Source organism: Rattus norvegicus, chromosome 8, assembly GCF_036323735.1.
Source record: "Rattus norvegicus strain BN/NHsdMcwi chromosome 8, GRCr8, whole genome shotgun sequence".
Lineage (NCBI taxonomy): Eukaryota > Metazoa > Chordata > Mammalia > Rodentia > Muridae > Rattus > Rattus norvegicus.
The window spans coordinates 52,312,072-52,332,949 of record NC_086026.1 but is presented as its reverse complement, the minus strand read 5'-3'; the positions used below and the strand labels follow the sequence as shown (position 1 = coordinate 52,332,949).

At 40.3% G+C, this 20,878-nt stretch overlaps 1 protein-coding gene across 3 annotated transcripts in view; it reads left to right on the top strand.

Annotated features, from left to right (window-relative positions):
• Positions 1-20,878, top strand: part of Arhgef12 (Rho guanine nucleotide exchange factor 12) — a 126,112-nt gene that overhangs the window by 40,209 nt on the left and 65,025 nt on the right. For 2 of the 3 annotated variants that reach the window (NM_001013246.2, XM_063265873.1), the window contains exons 2-4: positions 13,492-13,515; positions 14,893-14,978; positions 16,911-16,967. In NM_001013246.2, the coding sequence (NP_001013264.2) occupies positions 13,492-13,515; positions 14,893-14,978; positions 16,911-16,967 (167 nt within the window). The remainder of the gene's footprint in view (positions 1-13,491; positions 13,516-14,892; positions 14,979-16,910; positions 16,968-20,878) is intronic. The other variant, XM_039081856.2, reaches the window with a different exon arrangement.

Below are 20,878 nucleotides of genomic sequence, written 5' to 3'. Positions count from 1 at the left end.
TAGCACTGACTAGGACCCTGTTGCCTTAGAACTTGCTTCCAGTGTGTGGGTGAGATAGGAAGAAATATTTTCCTTTAAAACACACACACACACACACACACACACACACACACTCTCTCTCTCTCTCTCTCTTATTGATTGATTGATTGATTGATCAACTGATTGGATATACCATGTGTGTGGATGAAGGGTGGGGCAAGCATGCTACAGAGTGCAAATGGAGGTCCCAGGACAGCTGTGGGAGTCAGCTCTTCCTTCTACCGTGGGTGTTTTGAGACTGAACTCAAGTTTCATGCTTGGGGCCAGGCTCTTTCACCCGAGGCATCTCTCCGCATCCTCCTTAAGAAGAAAAATCCATGTGTTAGTGCCTACTGTGTGCAGAAATGTGATATTTTAGTTTCCTACTGTAAGGATTTTATCTTTAGTTCTCCCTTCCCCACCTAGGAAGGCTTGCTGTGAGTGCTTATTTTTTTTTAAAGATTTCTTATGTCACCTGGGAATAGTGACACACACCTGTAATTTCAGCATTCAAGACTGAGGCAGGAGAATCACAAGCTACAGGGTTTCTCTGCAGCCTCTGCTGACCAAGCTGGCCTCAACCTTCAGAGACCATCTGTCTCCCGAAAGCAAGGATAAGCAGGGATTGAAGGCTTGGGTCACTACTACCAGTCAAAACACTCTTAAATCATTGTAAGTTAGCAACTGGCCATACTCACATCATGCTTATGGTTTGTGTCTATTTCTTGGGCACACTATTTTGTGTTTTTTGGAATTTTTCTCTAGTGTGTTAATTTTTTAAAAATATGCATTTTTTAATTTAGTCTTGAAAGAGAGGTTGTAACATGTACCATATGTGTGAAGGTCCGAGGACAATTAGTTCACCCACTGTTTGAATCCTGGGTATTAAACTTGAGTTGTCAGTTTGGTTGGAAGTACCCTTCCCTGCTGAGCTATCTTGCTAGCTGTTTAGTGCATTTTTGACTTTAAAAAAATCCTGTTAAGGGGAGGGAAATATGGCTTAGTGGTGAAGAAAGATGGCTTACCAGATCCTCTTGCAGAGAACTTCCTAGCATCCCTGTGGTGGTTTATAACTATCCATATCCAATTTCAGGGGATCTGATGCTTTCTTCTGACCTCCACACATGTGGAACACATATGTATATGTGGGCAAACATGCACACATAAATAAATTTAAAATGTTTAAAACAATTCCTGTTAAGCAGTGGTTAAAAATAAGAGTCTAGGGGTGGAGAGTGGGCTCAGGGGTTATGAGCACTTGATGCTCTTTTGTAGAGGATCCAGGTTCAATTCCCAGAACCCACATTATGGGTGCTCTGTAACTCCAGTTCTGGTGATCTGATGCCCCTTTTTGACCTGTGGGCACCAGGCACACGTGGTACACAGATACAACACAGGCAGAACACCTATAAAAAGTAAAATAAAAACATTTAAAATCAGAGTCTAGAGCTAGCTATAAATCCTGAGTTTACACATCAGTTTCTGTCTGACTGTAGACAAGCCCCTTAATCTTTCTATGCAGTACTTTTCTTAGCCACAAAATATGTATAATAATGGTGTTTGCTGAAAATTCAGTGAGGTAATGGGTGTAATGCCGCTACAACGGCTGTTAGCATGTGCTGAGCAGTGTTGGCTGCTATTCTTAGCATTTTCATTTTTCTGTCATTGTTCAAATAACAGCACACTTGAGGTCATTGTTTCTGTGTTGTGATCAGTGACAGTTGCTTTGTCTTTTCACATCTTCTCCATTTTTACTTCCAGCAACGTCCTAAATCTGGGTCTGTGAGTTCTGAATCTCTGCAGTAGAGTCTTTTCTGTGTTCTTTCTCTTAAGCGCCTGGTATTACCTACCAAGTCCAGGGAGAGTGGGATCTGCATTTCAGGTCTGTGATCCTCATGTGTAGCAATCCGATTCTGGCTTAGAGTGTACCACATCCTCCTTGGGGTAGATGCCAAACAGACATGGCAAGTACACTTCCTAGCTAGTGACCGGAGGTTATAGTCATGTCCGTTCTTGAAGTGAGTCTGCTTTTTCGTGCTGAGGAACACTACTGCTGTAGATTTGCTTCTCGCTTGCCTCCATCTTTCTCTGGAATGGAACGCACGTTTATGAAGAGGTAGCTGCTGCTCAGGTGGCAACGTGACCCCTTACGTGACCCTTACATGAACAGCTGGCAGATCGCCCACACGGCACATAGATATAAACTGAATTCTCCACTGAATGTTTAGGATTGGAAGAAGCAGACTCTGTTTATAACCATATTATGTTGGCTTATCTTTTCTTTGAAACTATGTAGAATTACATGAATACCTTATAAGCACCCACACACACAGAGGAGGAGGAGGAGGAGAGAGAGAAATTCAGTATATGATATTTTTCTTGAATGAATTAAGAAACATCTGTTCTGATGGTTGCTCTGTTAGAATTCTGGTTTCAGCACTGCTGGAAAAGTGAATCTTGTAATCGTTAAGTTTGGCCAGTCACAATCCTTCAACCGTCCGGGGTGGAATTGTAGCCCTCCCGCCCCAGGACTGAATAGCTTTATCTAGTAGGGTCTTTTGGCTTTGGCAGAGGAGCAGTACAAAGGACACATTGACCATAGCTACTGGGGAAACCCTTTTTCCTTCTCTGGCCTGTAAATGCTGTTCTGTCTCTGTGAAAAGCCCTGACATCAGCTCTTGGAAAAATCCAAATACTTGTGTTGGAAGAGGGCAGAAGCCCTTGCCTGGGCAGTGACTAATGGCTGTGCTGCAGTTCTGAGTTACAGATGTCTCTCAGCCATGCTATACCTGAAAATCTCCATTTAGAAAGAGGTAGATTTTTAAGTTTAGCAGCTCCTACATCGATAGTTTCTTTTTCGTGAATAAAATAGTAGTGTTAGTGTAGAGGCAGCTGAACCTAGTAAGGCAGAAGGATCACATGCATTTTTGACTGTCCTGGGATACACAGTGTTTTAGGTCAGCCTGGGCTGCAGGGAGAGACCTTATCTCAAAGAACCCAAAGGGTAATGGAGAATTCTTGTTTGAGGGGCTACACATTAACATTGTACACTTTGTTTGTTTTCTTTCTACCTGTTACATGCTTCTTAAGTATTTGCTTTTTGGGATGAAATACACTGTTACTATAAGCACAATTAAACTTGCCTTTCTTAGCGCTCAGTTTGTGGAATGTGAAGGTTTATTCATTTTTTTAAAAATATTTTAAAGACCAGAGAAACAGCTGCCTTTTATTTTATTTAATTAAAATAACATTTATTTTAGTAGTTGAAAATTCCGTGCATGTATATATTTTCTGCATATCCACCCCACTTACATGTTTAATTTTTTAAACAGTGATTTTTTTTTTATTTTATGTGCATTGGTGTTTTGCTTGCATGTATGTCTATGTGAGGGTGTCGATTTACTTGGAACTGGATTACAGACAGTGGTGAGGTGCAGTGAGTCCTGGAAATTGAACCAAGGTCCTCTGGAAGAGCAGCCCGTGCTCTTAACCACTGAGCCATTTGTCTAGCCCCTCCTGTTTAATTTTTGGCAGAGTCTTGCTATCCTCAGCCTCTTGATTGCTGGGATTTTAGGTGTTTGTCACCATGCCTTACTAGAGTGTTCTTTTAAACATAAATCAGATTATGATTAAAATGTTCTAGCTGTCTTAGGTCATGAATAGATGTCTTGTATTATTGGTTTCTGCTGATTGTTGACGACATCTCAGTACTACTCCCTGGGCCATTCTCTACACTCAGGCCCCAGTGGACATGGTAGTTTTCAAATACACAAAGTTGCTTATTCTTGCAGACATTTGTCTTAGTTATTTTCGTTACCCACAGCTACTTCTGTGGCCCTAGATCACCTCATGGCTTCCAGTGTCTTACCTTACAGTGTCTTAAGTCATGCACCATTAGGTCTTTGAATAAGCAGAATGACTCCATTCAGTCATGGTCACATACTAGTGGGTAAGGAAGAGATGTGTCAGGAAGAGATGTGCCACACAGTCCTCTCAAGAGGAAGGAAGTTTCTTTCATGTGCACCTCCTGTGGACTTTATTTTGTTCTATTCTCATTACTTCTGTCTGTGCAGTCAGCTTACTCACCAGAGAATGGCACTGCCATTAGGCCAAAGGTTGTTGCTACAGCTGGATCTGCTGCCCTTTGTCACTGGCCTTTGAGGACACTAGTAACCATTAGATAAACTTAGAGTTCTTTCAAAGGAAGACTAAGATTTCCAGGGTCAAGAAAACCTTACATCCTCTGTTCTCAAAGAAAATGTATTGAATGAATAAATTTACATAGAAAAGATATGTCAAGTTGTTAAGTGTTTTCTCATAACTATGCTGATTAATTAGGCTGTAAAATCAAATGCATGGAATAATCTTTCAAATAATTTAAAATATGGGAAGGGATGAGTTAATAGAATATAAAATTATTTTGTTAGTTAATTGGTTTAAATAATGTAATCCAGTAGAAGGAAGAGACAGTTGGAAACAACTGAGAAACCCAATGGGATGATGATTAGGCTTAAATCTGTCTATATCAGCAATCTCCAAAAAAAACAAACCAAAACAAAGCCAGTTAAAGGAATGAGGTAGTGTATACCTGTAATTTGAACATTGTAGAGGCTAAAGTGGGTGGGTCATGAATTTCAGATCGACATGGGCTACTGTGAATAAGATCCCATCCTAAAAAAAGTTGGCTTAAGCCTAGCTCAGTGGTACAGCACTTGCTCAACGTGTGAGACCCAGAGTCCCTTCTCTCAAGCCATAAAACAATTGAGGCAGAAGTCAAAGATTACATGAACGAGCAAAGCCCAACTGTGTGCTGCCTTTAAGAAACACATCTTGGGCTGGAGAGATGGCTCAGTGGTTAAGAGCACTGACTGCTCTTCCAGAGGTCCTGAGTTCAAATCCCAGCAAACACATGGTGGCTCACAACCATCTGTAATGGGATCTGATGCCCTCTTCTGGTGTGTCTGAAGACCGCTACAGTGTGCTTATATACAATAAATAAATAAATCTTTAAAAAAAAGAAACACATCTTAAAGTAGACATGGTTTGAAGTTAAAGGCACACCATGCTAACAGTAATAAAAATAAAGCTGAAATGACATAGCACCATTGTAAAGTAGATTTGTGAGTGTAGAATGTTACTAATGGTAAAGTAGCCCCTCTTCTGTGTGTTGAGGGTTATTCCAGCAACATACGTGCACTGTGCATATGAAAGCTAATGATCAGCCCTGTGTGTCCTTCCTAAGGTGTCATCCATTTTGTCTTTTGAGACAGGGTCTTCTGTTGGCCTGATGCTAGCAGGCCAAGTGGACTGTCTAGGCTTACTCATTGTTGAGTTCCAGGAAACTGCCTTTCTCTACCTGCCCACTGTTGGCATTACAAATATGTGCTACCCTGACTTTCTCACCAGGTCCTCATGCTCTAGTGGTAGGCATTTTAGTGGCATTACCTCCCTGCCACCCTGCTCCTAGTCTTTTTATAAAATATGTTGTAGCCACAGCTGGCCTGGAACTCATTGTGCAGCCAAAGAAAGCCTTGAATTCCTGATCCTCCTGCTCTTGCCTTCTGAGTGCTAAGATTAACGATGTAATCTACTATGTTGAGTTTAAGAAAACTGTTTCATAATGATAAAAGATCAGTTTAAAAAGAAGCCCAGCAAAGTATTACATGAAGTCTCAGTTAATTGGAAGGCTGAGTAATTTAGATAAACCGTCTCAAAATTTAAAAATTGAGCCAGACATACCTTTAATCTCAGCACTTGGGAGGCAGAGGCAGGAATTTAGGCCAGCCTGGTCTATAGAAAAAAACCCAAAAATACAAACAAAAAACCCCCAAAATCAAATAAAAAATAAAATTAAAAAAAATTAAAACACAAAGAACAAAGGCATATATCAGTGGTAGAATGCCTGCTTAGCTGGTAAAGGTTTGTAAAATGTTCAAGATCTTATTAAAAACAAAAGCAAAACTTCCCCACATTTCTGGCCTTTTATGCCTCAATAAAAGAACTTCAAAATTCACGAAAACTAAACAGTATAAATTTAAGGACAAACAAATTCACAATCATTGTCATGACAGTGATTTCAGTACTCTTTCATAACAGGTAAAAATAAAACCCAGTAAGGGTGTAGAATACTTAACACTATTTGCCAGTTTGATCTACTTGTAAATTTTGGTAGTACTTCAGCTAAGAGCATAATACACCTTTTTAGTCTTGTGTGGGCATACGGAGCATTTGTGAAGATAGACCGTCTTTCAGTGAAGAAGCACAGTAAAGTAAGTGGATGCAGGCTATACTGAGTATGCTGTCTGATCATAAATAAGGTATAAATGAATATTTGGAGATTAAGCAGCACAATTCTAAAATAACGCACAGGTCAAAGAAGACATGAAGAGGGAAATGTGTGGACACAGCGCATCAGAATTTGGAGGTTCACATTGAAGCGTCAGTAGAACTTTACGGACATAAAAAATATATTAGAAAAGAAATGTCTGAAATCAATAGCACCAACATCTATATTAAAATCTAGAAAAAACAAAGACAAAGAAGAGCCAACCAAGTCCAAAGCATAGAGGAAAAACAATAAAGATTGGAGCAGGGGTCCATGAAGGAGAAAACAGTAAAATAACAGTGTTAACCCAGCAGTTGGCTCTTTTGAGAAGATTACTAAAATGTTAAACCTTTAGCTACTTAGCTAGACTCGCTGCTAGGTGGACCAGGACTAGAGAAGTCAAGCGTTACCAGTAACAGGAATGAAAGGTGACACCACTACAGCTATGAAAAGGACAGGAGGGACATCAGGAATAGCTTGATGCCAGCTTGAATGAAATGTGGTTTGGAATTTTCTAAATCGTAATTATGTAATGTGAAAGCACGTAACAATCATATTACATAAAAAGGCAGAAAACATCTATATTTCATTTATATTTTTTTAAAGATTTATTTATCTATTTTATGTATGTGAGTACACTGTCGCTGTCTTCAGACATAGCAGAAGAGGGCATGAGATCTCATTACAGATGGTTGTGAGCCACCATGTGGTTCCTGGAAATTGAACTCAGGACCTCTGGAAGAGCAGTCAGTGAGCCATCTCTCCAGCCCCCTCATCTATATTTTTAATTCCCTGCTTTACAAAGCTGTGGTAGGAAAATGTCCTTGTATTTCTAGTGTGCTAAGGAGCCTAGAGTACCATGTTGTGCCAGGAATGAAGAAGTACTCAAAGTACAGAAGGGAGGGGCATGTCCCAGTAACGTAAGTGCCAGCCTGAAAGAGCTCAGTGGCTTAAGCTAGAGCAACTTGAACACGGAAATAAACATTGCAGTATTGGATTTTATCTCAGAGTATAAAGTAAACATGCAGAGTCCACATTTGATAGATGGGAGAACACTGAAACACAGCTCTTCCAGAAAATTCCAGAGCATGTGGATTTCTTTTTGTTTGGGAAATGGAGCTTAATACCTTCAACTCCTAATAGGGGTTAGATTAAAATTACAAGGCTTTGAGTTTTTCAGACATTATTATTGTGGGGGAGAGGGAGGGGAATATGAATATAAGAATGAGTCGTAGGGTCCTGTGTGGAGGTCAGAGGACAAGTTTGTAAAATTGGCTCTTCTTCCACCGTAATGTGGGTTCTTGGAATCAGACTCAAGCTGTCAGCTTTTGCTGCAAGTTCTTTACCTTCTGAGTCACTTTACTGACCCAGGTTTGAGTTTTTAATGATTTTTTATTTTATTTTACTTTAAGTCTTGGCTATCCTGGAATTTGCTCTGTAGAGCAGGCTGGGCTCGAAACACACAGAAATCTTCATGCCTCTGCCTCCCAAGAGCAGGGATTAAAGACATACACCACTACTACCAGGGTAGGATTTCTGTTTTAAAAGCAATAGCTTTGCAGGGAGAAGCCTGGAAGATATCACTTTAACATACCGACCAACATTAGTATAACATTCACAGACATAACCTGTTGGTACCCTGTACCCCTTAGGAGGTAAGGAAGTGCACCTTCCTCGGTTAGGTGATGAAATAGACATTTCCCTTACCCGTCTTCCACAGTACCCAGTGCATAGATGGATGACTGATTTTCAGTGGCAGTCCAAAGGCAGTTCAGCAGAGGGCATTGTCTGCAGTGTGCTATAAGAGTGGGCTGCCCACATGTAAACAAGTAAACATAATGTCTCCTGCAAAACTGTATAAAGCACACTATATCTAAAAGTAAAAATTAAGAAATGATCAGGAAAAAAATACAAAGAAAGCTTTTGTGACTTTGGGTTAAGTAAAGATTTCTTCTTGGAAGGTAACAAAATGTATGTAAAGACCCAGCTTCTAAGTTGGGGCATGCTCAGAGAGACAGGGCTTAGGAGATCGGAGTGTCTTTGAGGCACACATTCAACCTACAACAAAAATAACAACTTCAAATGTAATGACTTCTTAAACGTTGTAGCATTTCGCCTTTAGTTCAGTCAAACCAAGACTTTTCACCTAATTCTTTTTACCGAATTCCTAAGAAACATTATCATTTACTCTCCTGAGATATTGAGAGCATTAGTAAACTGCACTTTCGTCTGACAGTGTTCCGTGTTTGTTACTTACCAGTTTGTGTCCCGTCTAACTTGTGACTGCTGTCGAGTGCTTTCTTGGTTTGTTTATTTTGCTTTAAACAAGCAGGTAGTCTCTCGCATCATATACAGTACTTGGGCAGCAAAGTAATGCTATCTGCTTATTTGTCTTATAAGAGCTATTGTTAGGAAGTTCCTGCTGCTGTCCCTTTCCACTAAGGTTAAACACAGATGGCTGCATGGCATTAATGCAGTCAGAGGAGTCTGTGTCCTTCCTCTTCTGTTTGTTTAGTACTCGCACTGCCTTTATCTCTAGACTCCCATGTGCGCTCCTTCCTGTTAATGAGTTCATCTGGAGTTAAGTATTTGTTATAGTGTTGTCCCTGGGCTGAAAACCTATACGTAGCCTAAAGATTAACAAAAGAAATGGAGTAAGTTAGCTAAGCAGCCATATTATAGAGTAGATATTTTGCAGTTATAAAGAATTATGTGGGGTACAGTCCCCAGTAATGAAAGGAAAAGTAGTTAGAGCTCTCTTTTTCAGATTTTTATTTGGAAGCTCCATCTGAAATAAAAACCAAGCCATTCTGATGTAAGGGGAGCTTAGAGCCTTCTCTCTATTCTTCATTCTCAATAGACCTCTCATGAGCCAAACCCTAAGGGTCTTACAGCATAGGCTAAAGCCAGTGCTGTAATGAAATGTTTAAAGGTGTAAAATATGTTAATGTCTTATTTGTTTGTTTAGAGAGAGAGAGAGAGAGAGAGAGAGAGAGAGACAGACAGACAGACAGACAGACTGACTGACTGACTGACTACCAGCCAATGATTCCTGGGCTGGGCTTAAATTCCTGGGTTCAAATGATCCAAGTCAGGCTCCCAATTAGCTGGGATTACAGTGGCATGTGTCACCACGCCCAGCTTGATGGAAGCTACCAGGTGATATGTTTAGTTGCTTGAATTTTCATAAAAGAACTTTTGTACTATATGTAAAGTCCATATATAAGAAAAAGAAATTGTTCCATGGTGTTACAGAGTAGAAAATCTCATAAAGGTTCATAGGAAACTTTACATCTTGGGTAGGAGACAGTCTCATTCCTCAGTAACTTGGGAGTAAGAGTCTCTTGATTATTATTTGATATTAGTATATAATATAGTAATTTGTTTAGTTCTGTTAGCTTATGTAGTCTTAATGTATAAAGTGTATTAGAATAAGCTCCTTTTTTTTTTAAGCTTCTTTAAGCTTTTTTAAGAGAAAATAGAAGTAGTGGTCTGTGCATTTCAAATAAGTCTTGTTTTGGTGTTTTGTCTTTGTTGTTTTGCGACAGACTCACTCTGCAGTCTTTGTGATCAGAGAACTCACTTGTAGGCTAGGCTGGTCTTAGGTGGCTGTGAACCCGCTGCCTCAGGCCCAGTGCATTGAGATGAGAAGCATGAGACATGTCTACTGAACTAGGTTTTGTCAGCAGCAGTTCACAGTTCTGGGATGTGTAGGAGGAGTGCTAGAATTGTAAAAGCGTTTTCCCCTGCATGCTATGAATTTAGTGCTGTGTAGAGCCATTATTCCTGATGACAGTATATTTTAATATATTTTGCATTTTTAAGTCTCCTTCCCCTACAATTTCTCTGTTGAGAGTAAAACAGGATCATACACATCTGGGGAGATAGCTTGTGTGAGTAGAAGGACTGGAACCCCAGTTACCAGAATAAGATAAAAAACCACGTAGGCATAAAGTCCCCTGTAATCCCTGATTTCCAAAGGCAGAGACAAAGGATCCCCCACCTAAGCTAGTCAACTAGATTCACTGGAACTGGGGAGAGAGACTGTCTCAGTACATGAAATGGAGAGTGATTGAGATACCCAAAGTGTGCTTGTGCTCCCCTCCTGTGTGTGTCCGTCCGTCTGTCTCTTTTTCTATGTATATGGAGAAATTAAATAAATAACTTTGTAGGAATAAGTATGAAATAGTATTATGATGCTAATTTCTTATGTTTCTCATAATGTAAGAAATCTCTCCCCTTTCCCATAAAATTGGAGGGTCTCCCCACATGATAGTTTGAAAGTCGAGATTTATATTTCACACAAAAATGGTTTCGTAGGTAAATTCTGACTGAGAACTTATTAACATTTGACATTAGACTCAAAGACAAATTTCTTACTACAAAACCAACACTCTTTTAAAAGTATTTTAATGAAAAATAGTTTTCTTAGTAGAAAATGATAAAGTGCTTTCTATGGACTTGGGAAGTATATTTGTAAAAGATGTAATTGAGCTGAAGAAATGGCTCATTGAAAGTGTTCTGAGTTCAGATCTTAGCAATTAAGTAAAAATACAGGTATGGCCGGCATGCCTGTGTCCATGGCCTATATTGGGTTAGGGCAGAGACAGGAAAGTCACTGAGGGGCCTGGTAGCTGCCAGTGTAGCTTGGATTCCACGAAAGGTCCTGTCTCAGAGGAGTAAGGCTCACGGTTGTGGAGCAGGACACCCGATGTCCTCACCCCGAGCTCTGCACACAGGTGTCCACATACAGTTCTGTGCACACCTGCCCTCACTTTTAATCATAATGATAATAGCTTTTATATTCACATAACCTCTTAAATTTCATGTATTTATAAAAATATGCTTAACCACCTAAGGTGTAACTAAATTAAAGGTTATGTAGGCAAACATCTTATTTATGATGTATTTCCTTTGTAATTAAAAAAATCTAAGTATGAAACGTGGGATCTATACAGTCTTTATTCCTTTAGGGTTCTACTTACAGAGTTCGGCCTACAAAAAGGGTTTTATTTCTCTATAGGACATAGATAGAATCGTACTGCTTTAAATCCTGGAAACTGCAAACTTCTTTAGAGTACATTGGAGCTGAGTTTGTAATTTCCTGGCTCCCTGGATTCCTTTCCTGGGAGTTTTGGTCAAGTCTTTGTCTTTCCAGCTGAGCTTGTATAGGTATGGTGGCAGTTAACTGGCCGGGTATTCAAGTGGTAAGTGCAGCACCAGATGAATGGGGTCTTTCAGTGCTCTGTGATTTGAAAGGGAGTCTCCATGAACTAACTGCTTTTCTGTCTCCTAAGACTTCAGAATTAAAGGTTCCTTCCTTCCCTGTGATTCTTTTGGTACTTAGAACAGTTAAGGTAAACCCAGTGTCTTAGGGTTTCTGTTGCTAGGAAAGGGTTTATTTGAGCTTAGAGGCCCACACCATAGTAGTCCATCACTGGCAATAGTCAGGGCAGGAACTCAAACAGGGCATGAAGGCAGCTGTGCCATGCTGGAGTGCTGTGTACTGGCTTGCCCTGATGATTTGCTCAGCCTGGCTTCTTAGAGAGCACAGGACCATCTGCCTTGTTTGCTTTAAATAGAACTTGGTAATTAGAGAAAAACTGCTGTGATTTTAGAAGTTGTGAGAATTTTGGAGCCAGAGAGATGGCTCAGTGTTTGAGTGCTGGCTGCTCTTCCAGAGGACCTGGGCTCAATTCCCAGCACCCACGTGGCAGCTTGCCGTTGTCTGTAACTCCAGTTCCAGTGGATCTGACACATTCACACAGACATACATGCAGGCAAAACAGCAATGCACATAAACTGAAAATGAATCATTTAAAGAAATGTGAAAGAACGCGCGAGTCTCTTCTGTGCTTTGTGACTGTAAGTAAGCGATGGTGATATCACCCTGCGTTGTCCTTGCCCTTTTGCTCCTCCCTTCATTTCTGCCCCTTCCATCATTCCCATTTTCTTGTAAGAGAAAACAACCCAGAAATCTTAACAGTCATGCCGCTGGAAAGTTCTAGAATTCTTTGCCAGAGTCCGCCGAATGCTGCAGATCCGACAGTCAGAGCATTGCTTGGGGTGACTGTGGTTGATAGGCGAACAACGGGCACATTTTGGTTTCTTTTGTTCTTCTGGGGCTCTGTAGCTCAAAGAACTAAAGGGTTTCTTTCGGTTGATGGACTGAAGGCCTTGTCCTTAGCAGGCAGTCCGTTCAGAGTCTGTCTCTGCCAGTCTGTCAGGCGACATAGGACCATCACTCCTGGGCTGTCTTTTGGCATCTCCTGTTCTCTAGAACAGACCCCTTCCCACTTGCCACTGTCTCCCATGGAATCATACCGTCCCTTATTACAGGCTTGTAGATGCTTTGGCCTTTTCTGTGTTTCAGTTTGATATAAATAAGAGTTAAAGTGAATTTGTAATTCCACTTGTCTATTAGGGTTTATTTGGCAGTCAAACTGCCTCCATGGTAAACGGATTTCAGTTATTTATGTAGCATCTAATTCTCACCAAGAAGCCTCTCTGGCTAGGGGTGGTCATGTAGACCTTTATCCCAGCATCATGGAGGTCAAAGCAGAAGAATCATGGCTTTGAGGATAACCTGGTTCTGTAAGGAGACCCTTGTCTCAGCTCCCTCTACTTGCAAATAAACACCAAACAGAAAAATCAAATCCTTCCTCCCACTCCCTTTTCTTAAGGAAAACTCTGTAGCCCAGGCTGTCCCAGGACTTGTTTCATGGTCCACACTAGCCTTGTACTTGGACGCTTCCTGGCTCTGCCTCCCAAGCTAAAGGAGGGCTTCTGTCACCATGACCAGCTACGATACTTAAAAAGGGACAACATGGGGACAACACCAGGGAACCCCAGAAGGACAAAGCAAAGCAAAACGTACACTTTGTTTTCTACTTGAGGAACATATTTTTAGTAGCTGGCATTTACTCTGAAGGTATTTTTTTCCAGAGTTTCTGTTATGAAAGCTAAAAATAAATGAGAGTGAGCTTTGAAGAACATAGCAGGACCTCTGACCCCGTTGTTGTCTTGCTTTGGGAAAGTCAGCCGTAGACTGTGGTGCCTTCTGGCTTAGCACAGTCAGTAGCTGTAGTAACAGAATCTTTACAAGTTAAATTAATACAAATATCTGTTTTTGTTTTCCTTTGTTTCAGGTTTCCCCTCAAAAAACCTATAAGGTAAGTTGTTCGGTTGCTTTTATACGGAAGTTGGCGTTAAACTTTAATTAGAAGCATTCCTTTGAAATTATGGGGATTTTTGTGGTTTTTGAGAGTGTGGATTTAAGTAGTACAAACTTTCATAATGCTTCACAGATTTCAAATACAACAGGTGTTGCATATTTTTTCTGGAAGACAACCTTGTTTTGATAATATTTTCAGTGTTTTTAATGTAAGCATTTAAAAAGTTTATTCAAATTGACACTTTAAGGTCACTCCCTATGAAGAAATTTAATTTTAAAATCTGTGACTGTTTTGAATTGTGAGTTGCTTGGGGAGGTGCAAATGGGTTGTTAGTTTGGGTATGTGTTGTCACGTGACTGCCTGTTGTCTCCTTTAAATGAACTTTGTGTGGATTTAGTCTTAGTTATTTTAAGACAGTAAAGAAAAAAATATAGAAAGTATTTAGTTTTTTTTTGTACCTGTGTCTGTCACACAACATTCTGAGAGTCCCTAGCACTCGTGTCTTAGCATCTGTTGTTCTCTCTCCTTAATTATTATAAATGTTATTTAGAATGCTAAGATACCATTCCTAATAATTCTAACCTTCAGTTAGCTACAAGTGTGTGCATCACAGCTTATTCTTGCTTTTTAATTGCCCAGCCATCATCTGATGCTTGCGATTCGTTAAATCTTAGTGAAAACAATAATTCTGGTATCATTTTGGGCCCAGAGGTGTCTGGCTAAGGCTTCAACCCTATGAAGGCGAGTCTTGCCTACCTAGGTTTGTTTTTATATATGTTATATTTCTGTAATGATTTCAGTTTGACTATAGTGTATATAATGTTAGGGAGTATGTTGAATTCTTTGGGGCACTGTTGTCTTATTAGATAGAACTATAAAAATCAGTAAACTATGGGCAGCTGTTTTTAAGAATAAAATTAACTTTATTATTGAATACTACTTTTACTGCTTGATGCCCTTTTATAACCAAGAACATAGATTGCATAGTATATATGGCATAAGTTGAATTTTAGAACTCTGAAAAAAATAGAGGGTTATGTTATGGAAAACAAACCTATTTCCTTTTTTGTTTTTGTTTGTCTGGTTGGTTCCTGGAGAGACGGCGCAGTAGTTAGGAGCGTTTGCTGCTCTTGCAGAGGGCCAGAGTTTGTTCTCCATGGCACACATGTGGACAGCTCACTGTCTCCTGTAACACTGATTGCAAGGGGCTTTATACTGTCTGACCTTCATGGGTACCTACACACACAGATGTGCACACACACACACACACACACACACACACACATCAATGTAAACAGGTTCATTGGTGTGATTTTTATATGAGGTTTTATTGTTATGATTTTTAATAGTAAATATTTGATTGTTTTAACTTAGGCATGGAAGTATTTTGAACCGAGAGTCACCAACAGATAAGAAACAGAAAGTCGAACGCAGCACATCACATGATTTTGACCCCACAGGTAAAATTCTCTTGTTCTTTTAAGGATGTCTGACTCATAGGACTGATGTGACTTGAGACACCCCCAGGTTATCCCTTCCCCTCTCATACCTTGCGGTTGTACAGTATTGCCAGAGTCAGCAGGAAGGAGTGCATACTTAACACATCCCTGAGCCATTTCTGTAGGACTGGTGAGAATCGGAGAAATAGAGATGCCCTGACTGGAGAGTGAGGGTACACTGAGGTCTTAGGATCAGGATGAATCATGGTACAAGTACTAGTGTGTCATTAAATGAAGGATATTGACCATTGGGAACTTCTGTATTCACTTAAAACTCAGCTGTGATTGGGAATTGATTAGCTGCAGTGCAACTCAAAAAATTTATGATTACTGCATTTTGAATAAAAAATGAATATAAATCCACTATCTCGTCTTCCCTACCCACCTCCTTTAAAAAAAAAAAAAAGAGAGTACAAGACAGAGTTTTCCTCTGTAGCTCAGGCTGACCTTAAGTTTATGATCCTCCTGTTTCAGCTCCTCAAGTGCTGGGATTCTAGGCATGTGCCACAGTGGTTAGCAGAGATCCTTCCCTTTCTTCAGTCAAGTACTCTGAACTCGCTGGTCTCAGCCTCCATTATGCTGATTTTCTTGAGGATTTGCATGTCGGCAGATACAATTTATATTCTTAATTTTGTGCACAAGATTGAATTCTGCTGCCTTTTCCTTTCCCCATGTAATCTCACTGTTTGCTTTGTAGATTGTGCATTCTAGGGTTTTTTTGTTTTTTTTTTTTTTCTTCTTTTTTTCCGGAGCTGGGGACCAAACCCAGGGCCTTGCGCTTGCTAGGCAAGTGCTCTACCACTGAGCCAAATCCCCAACCCCTAGGTTTTTTTTTTAAAGATATTTATGTATATTCTTTGAGCAAGTATTATTTTGTTTAGTTGTGTGTCCCTGTGACAAAAAATAAACAACACACTAATCTGAGATAGATAACTACATCTCTTAAAGACATTTTTTTCTTTTTTTTCTTTTTTTCGGAGCTGGGGACCAAACCCAGGGCCTTGCGCTTGCTAGGCAAGCGCTCTACCACTGAGCTAAATCCCCAACCCTCTTAAAGACATTTTTACTTAGAAATGTAATTTTAAATATTTAATAGAATATTTTTCTGTGAATAATTGAAATATTTCATACTTTTAGAATAGTTTTATTTTAATTTCGAACAAGTATTTTGGGCATTTAAGAAGAAAAACTAGGAAGTAAGCAATGAATAATTTTCTTTGCATCTTGTATTGTGACAAAGAAATTAATAGGGGGTTGGGGATTTAGCTCAGTGGTAGAGCAAGGCCCTGGGTTCGGTCCCCAGCTCCGGAAAAAAGAAAAAAAAAAAAGAAATTAATAGATTAGATAGATGGCTTTGGATGTGGTGGGAGCAGTAACATGTCACAGGTCCTCCTGAAGAGAGAGTGCTGCACTTCTGATACCCAGGATCCAGGCCCTGGGCCAGAGGTTCTTAGTTATTTCTATAGCTAGTTATTGTCTTTAGTGATGGCCACAAGTTTCACTGCAATAGTCTTATTAGTTTTGTAAGATATATTCTGTATGCTTGTGTGTGACATGCCCATTTCCACAGGGACCGCACCCTTCTGGAGGAGCCGAGGGTAGCTTTCAGTGCTGTCTTCATCTCTACAGTTATCAGATGATACAATGTGTAGACCATTCACCTGTTGTTTTGTTTGTATTTTTATTGCACTCTTTTCTTCCATAATCTGTAAATATGTCATTCATTACCTGTGCTGTTCATGACTGTTCTAAATGCTGTCATCTGTGATGTTCATACTTCATGTTTGCACGATTTAACTTGATCATGACTCGTTCTTTTATCCCCATGAAATTTCCCCCTTACATTGGTCTCCATATTTTCTATATCTCTCCTTTTCTCCCGCTCTTGTGCAGATAGCTCCTCCAAGAAGACAAAGTCTAGTTCAGAGGAGAGTAGATCCGAGATCTATGGTAAGCTGATGTAGCTATTGTGGCCTTGCACCTCTGCAGCTTGCTTCATGCTGTCTCATTTTGTTTTTGGTAACTGCAGCCTTTCTTGTCTGCTCTGCATGGCATGATTTCCTGCAGGGAAAGGGAGCCTGGGGTTCGATGTGGCTGTGATGTGGAATTTTAAGATGACTAGGAACTAACATGGTAGGTTAAGAATAGGCTGTGTTACCTATTTTCTCCTTGTTTATCTTAGGAAAATGCGGTCAGTCTCCCTGAATAACAATGATGGGCTTTGAATTACTGGCTGCCACTCTGGTCTTATCCACAGGCTTTGAATTAAGTAGAATTTAAGCAGATCAGTCATTTCCTATTCTTAAAGGAAATGACATCATTTATGTGTATTAGCAGTTCTTTGAAGTTTTTTGTTTTATCTTTTGTTTATTAATTTTTAATTGGTTTATCACCCAGAAAAGTCGTTCTTGTAAAATGTATCCCTAATTGCAAAATTTTTTAAGTATTTTATTTTCAGGCCTAAAATATTTTTGCATTCTGGAAGTTTCACTGAGACTTACTCTTAATAGGAATATTTCAAAACCTTTAACAATAATTGTCATAAACAGTAAGTTTAATCTGAATGATGAGCTTTTCTAGCACATGATGAAAATGGAGAATTTCCAGGCTTCATAAATACAGCAGACTGTTTATGAAGTTCATGGAGCTTTTCCTCTTTTTTTTTTTTAAGCCTTTTGGAACATGGTTTTATTGTGCAACCCCAGACTGTTCTGAACATATTGTGTAGTTCAGCTGACCTCACACATGCTTCCTGAGTGCTGGAATGACTTGCCTGCACCCGCACACCCTAGTTAGCTAGTAAGGCAAGTGAGTAAGGAGATAAGGTGTTGTCCGGAGCAAGACTAAAAGCTTTCGCTGAAGACTGAGCTGATGAAGTCTTCTCTCACAGAGAAGTTTACTCAGAAGGCTCTGGTCTTCCTTGGCCCAATATGAGGAGGAAAATGTTTGGAATTAATTGTCCATACTTCCCGAGGACATCGAGAACTTGATGCCTGCCGTAGGACTTAGTACCATGGACCCTTAGAGCTCGGTTCTGAAGCAGTCATGCTTGCGTTAGGTACATGCTCATATGCTTTTCTCTGTTGTGTAGTCAAAAGGAAATGTTTGCCAGGCCTCGTGACAGATCGAGTTTATGCTTTTCTTTCCTCTAAAGTAGCATTTGATAGTCTGTGTTTCTGTTGTAGCTAAGGTGCTTCCTGTCTTTTTTCTGCCGAGGAATGTGAACATTATCTATGCATCTCCATTCTTCCTAGTAGCCATTTCAGTGTTGAGGTTCACCCTGTTCACTGTTTTTCTAGATTTTGCTGTGTGTAGGAGCTTGTTCATGTTGGACGAGGAGTAATAATTTAGGAATCTGACAGAAAGTACTGTACTAATGTTTTTCTTAGAACAAGGAGCTTTGTACTAGTTCAGACATGGCTTGGTAGTGACAGAAGCATCTAAGTGTACTTAGGGAGCAGGCCTGCTTCTCAGTGCATCTGTCCCGTGAAAACCCTTGAAACACCTCTTTTTTGGTGGTTGTTGGAGGACTTGAACTATGAGTTCCCAGTAAGTCTTCATCAGAGGGATGAGTTAAGTGTGATGACTAGCGTGCAGATGTTTTGTATCCTCTCTCATTCTGAATATGTGCGTGGAGATTGTGCAGTTAGCGTAGATGAAGAATATGCTCTAGGTAGCCAAGGGAAGTTTGGAGATGGTGTATGACTAAGTAGAGTCCTAGCAACCAGGGACATTCTGCTCGGCAAGGGTTTTGTTACCGGCCCACTTCAAGCTGTGGAGAGAGGACATTCTCTTTTATTGGATAAAGTTCTTTAGTTGAGTGCTCAGTACAGATGCCACTCAAGTAATTTCAAACTCATTTTCTCATCCTTATAGTTGCTTTGAGGGTTAGATTGACTGTGCTTGTTAGAGAGGAAAGCAAAAGGGTTGCTTTGTAGAGACTTCTCTTGCAGAACTTGTCAGTGTAGCCTGGTCAGCATTCTATTTGTCCCCTGTACCTTTGGAGTCTATTGCTTGTGTCTGAGTATATTTTCTGAGCTGTAGCTTTAGTGTGCTCAGTTTTCTGTTGTAATACATGTTTGGCAGTGTACGTGTGTGTGTGTGTGTGTGTGTGTGTGTGTGTGTGTGTGTACACACGCGTGCACGATTGTGTGTATCTCTCTATCCATCCCTCCCTCCCTCCCTATCTGGCCTTCAGTTTCTGATCTCTGCCTCTATCTCTTGAGTATATACCCCATCGTGCCTGGGTTTGTTGTTATTGTGAGACAGTCTTGCTATGTCACTCTGGCTGGCCTTGAATTCAGTTTGTAGTCCATCCAGATTGTTCTTAAACTCAACACATCTCTTCTGTGTCAACTTCCTGAGTACTGGGATGACAAACATATCTCTAAAACTGTAATGAAGAACTGTTACTGTAGGCTATGAGGGAATCTATGTAAGAATAAGCCATGCCCCTTAAAAGCTGTCCTAGACTACACGTGCTGCCATAGTGAAATGCCTTGGCTGTGTGACTTAGAGCACAGAAGTGTTGTTTTTCTGAGGGTTCTAGAAGCTGGAAGTCTGATACATACAGGTGAGGCTGGTGAGGATGCAGGTGACTGCCCTCTTCCTCTCCTTCACACAGACCGTCTGGAGAAAGAGAGAATCTTCTAATGTTGTCACAAGAGTCTCATCCTCATCATCCCTTCTAACTAGCTACCTTCAAAGGCCTGCCTCCAAATATTGTCACAGTAGGAGTTAGGGCAGCCATGTACAGGTTTTGAGGGGGTATGAACATTTAGACTATACTAGAAGCAAACTGTTAGCACAGGTATCCTTTTTCTGAAATCCTGGAGACCAGATGTGTTTTGGGTTTTGATATACTAGAATATATATAGTGGATTTGTAGAGAGTCCTGGCATAAACTTTGCTTATATTTCATACATAGTATATGTACTGAATAGACATAGTCTGAGGGTGTAGTATTTTTAATAACTTTGGCTTATCACATGATGTCAATGTGGTGCTGTCCATTGTGACATCATGCTGGCATTCAACATGTTTCAGATTTTGGAGTATTTTAGAGTTCAAATTTTTGGATTAGGAATGGTCATCCTGTACTTAGAATATGGTTTATGTATTTCAGAGAGTAATTTTGATATTTCATGCGTTTTTCTCAAGTTTTTCTGATCTTTAAAAGGAGAGAAGGGAGAGCTGTTGGTTTGACTCTTGTTCCCACCAGCTTACTGTTCTTTCTGTCCTCCAGCCCTGTGAAGACCCTTGTATATGAACCTTGCATGTTCTCATAGCTCACTCTTTTACTCTTTCTCCTACCTGAGGTCTGGCTCCCAAACTCATACTGTCTTAAAGGTGACCCAAGATACCTATCTGCTTGTGAGGCTCTTGCCATCTGTATACACCTCCCGAACCTCTCAGGCGCTGCTCATGGCTTTCCTGTCTTCTATAACACTAACTTGATCTGATTTTTTTCCTCCTGGTTATTGGAATGTCTGTTTACTTGATTGTCAGTTCACTTTAACCCTAAAGGTTTTTATATGTGTGTGCATGTGTGTTTGGACCATTATCCTGTGTGTGTGTGTGTGTGTGTGTATGTGTGTGTGTGTGTGTGCGCGCGCGTGTGTGTGTGTGTGTGTGTGTATGCTTGTGTTTATGTCTATGCTCCTGTGTGTGCACGTGTGGATGTTGGGTGTTGTCTTTGCTTGCTTTTTACCTTAGTTTTTTGAGACACTGTCTCACTGAACCTGGAGCTCACCAATTCAACTAGGTTGTTTGGCTAAACAAGCCGTATGGGTCACCCCGACACTTTGCCCCGCACTGGAATTACTCATGTGCACCATAGTGCTCTGTTCAGCTTTTGTGTT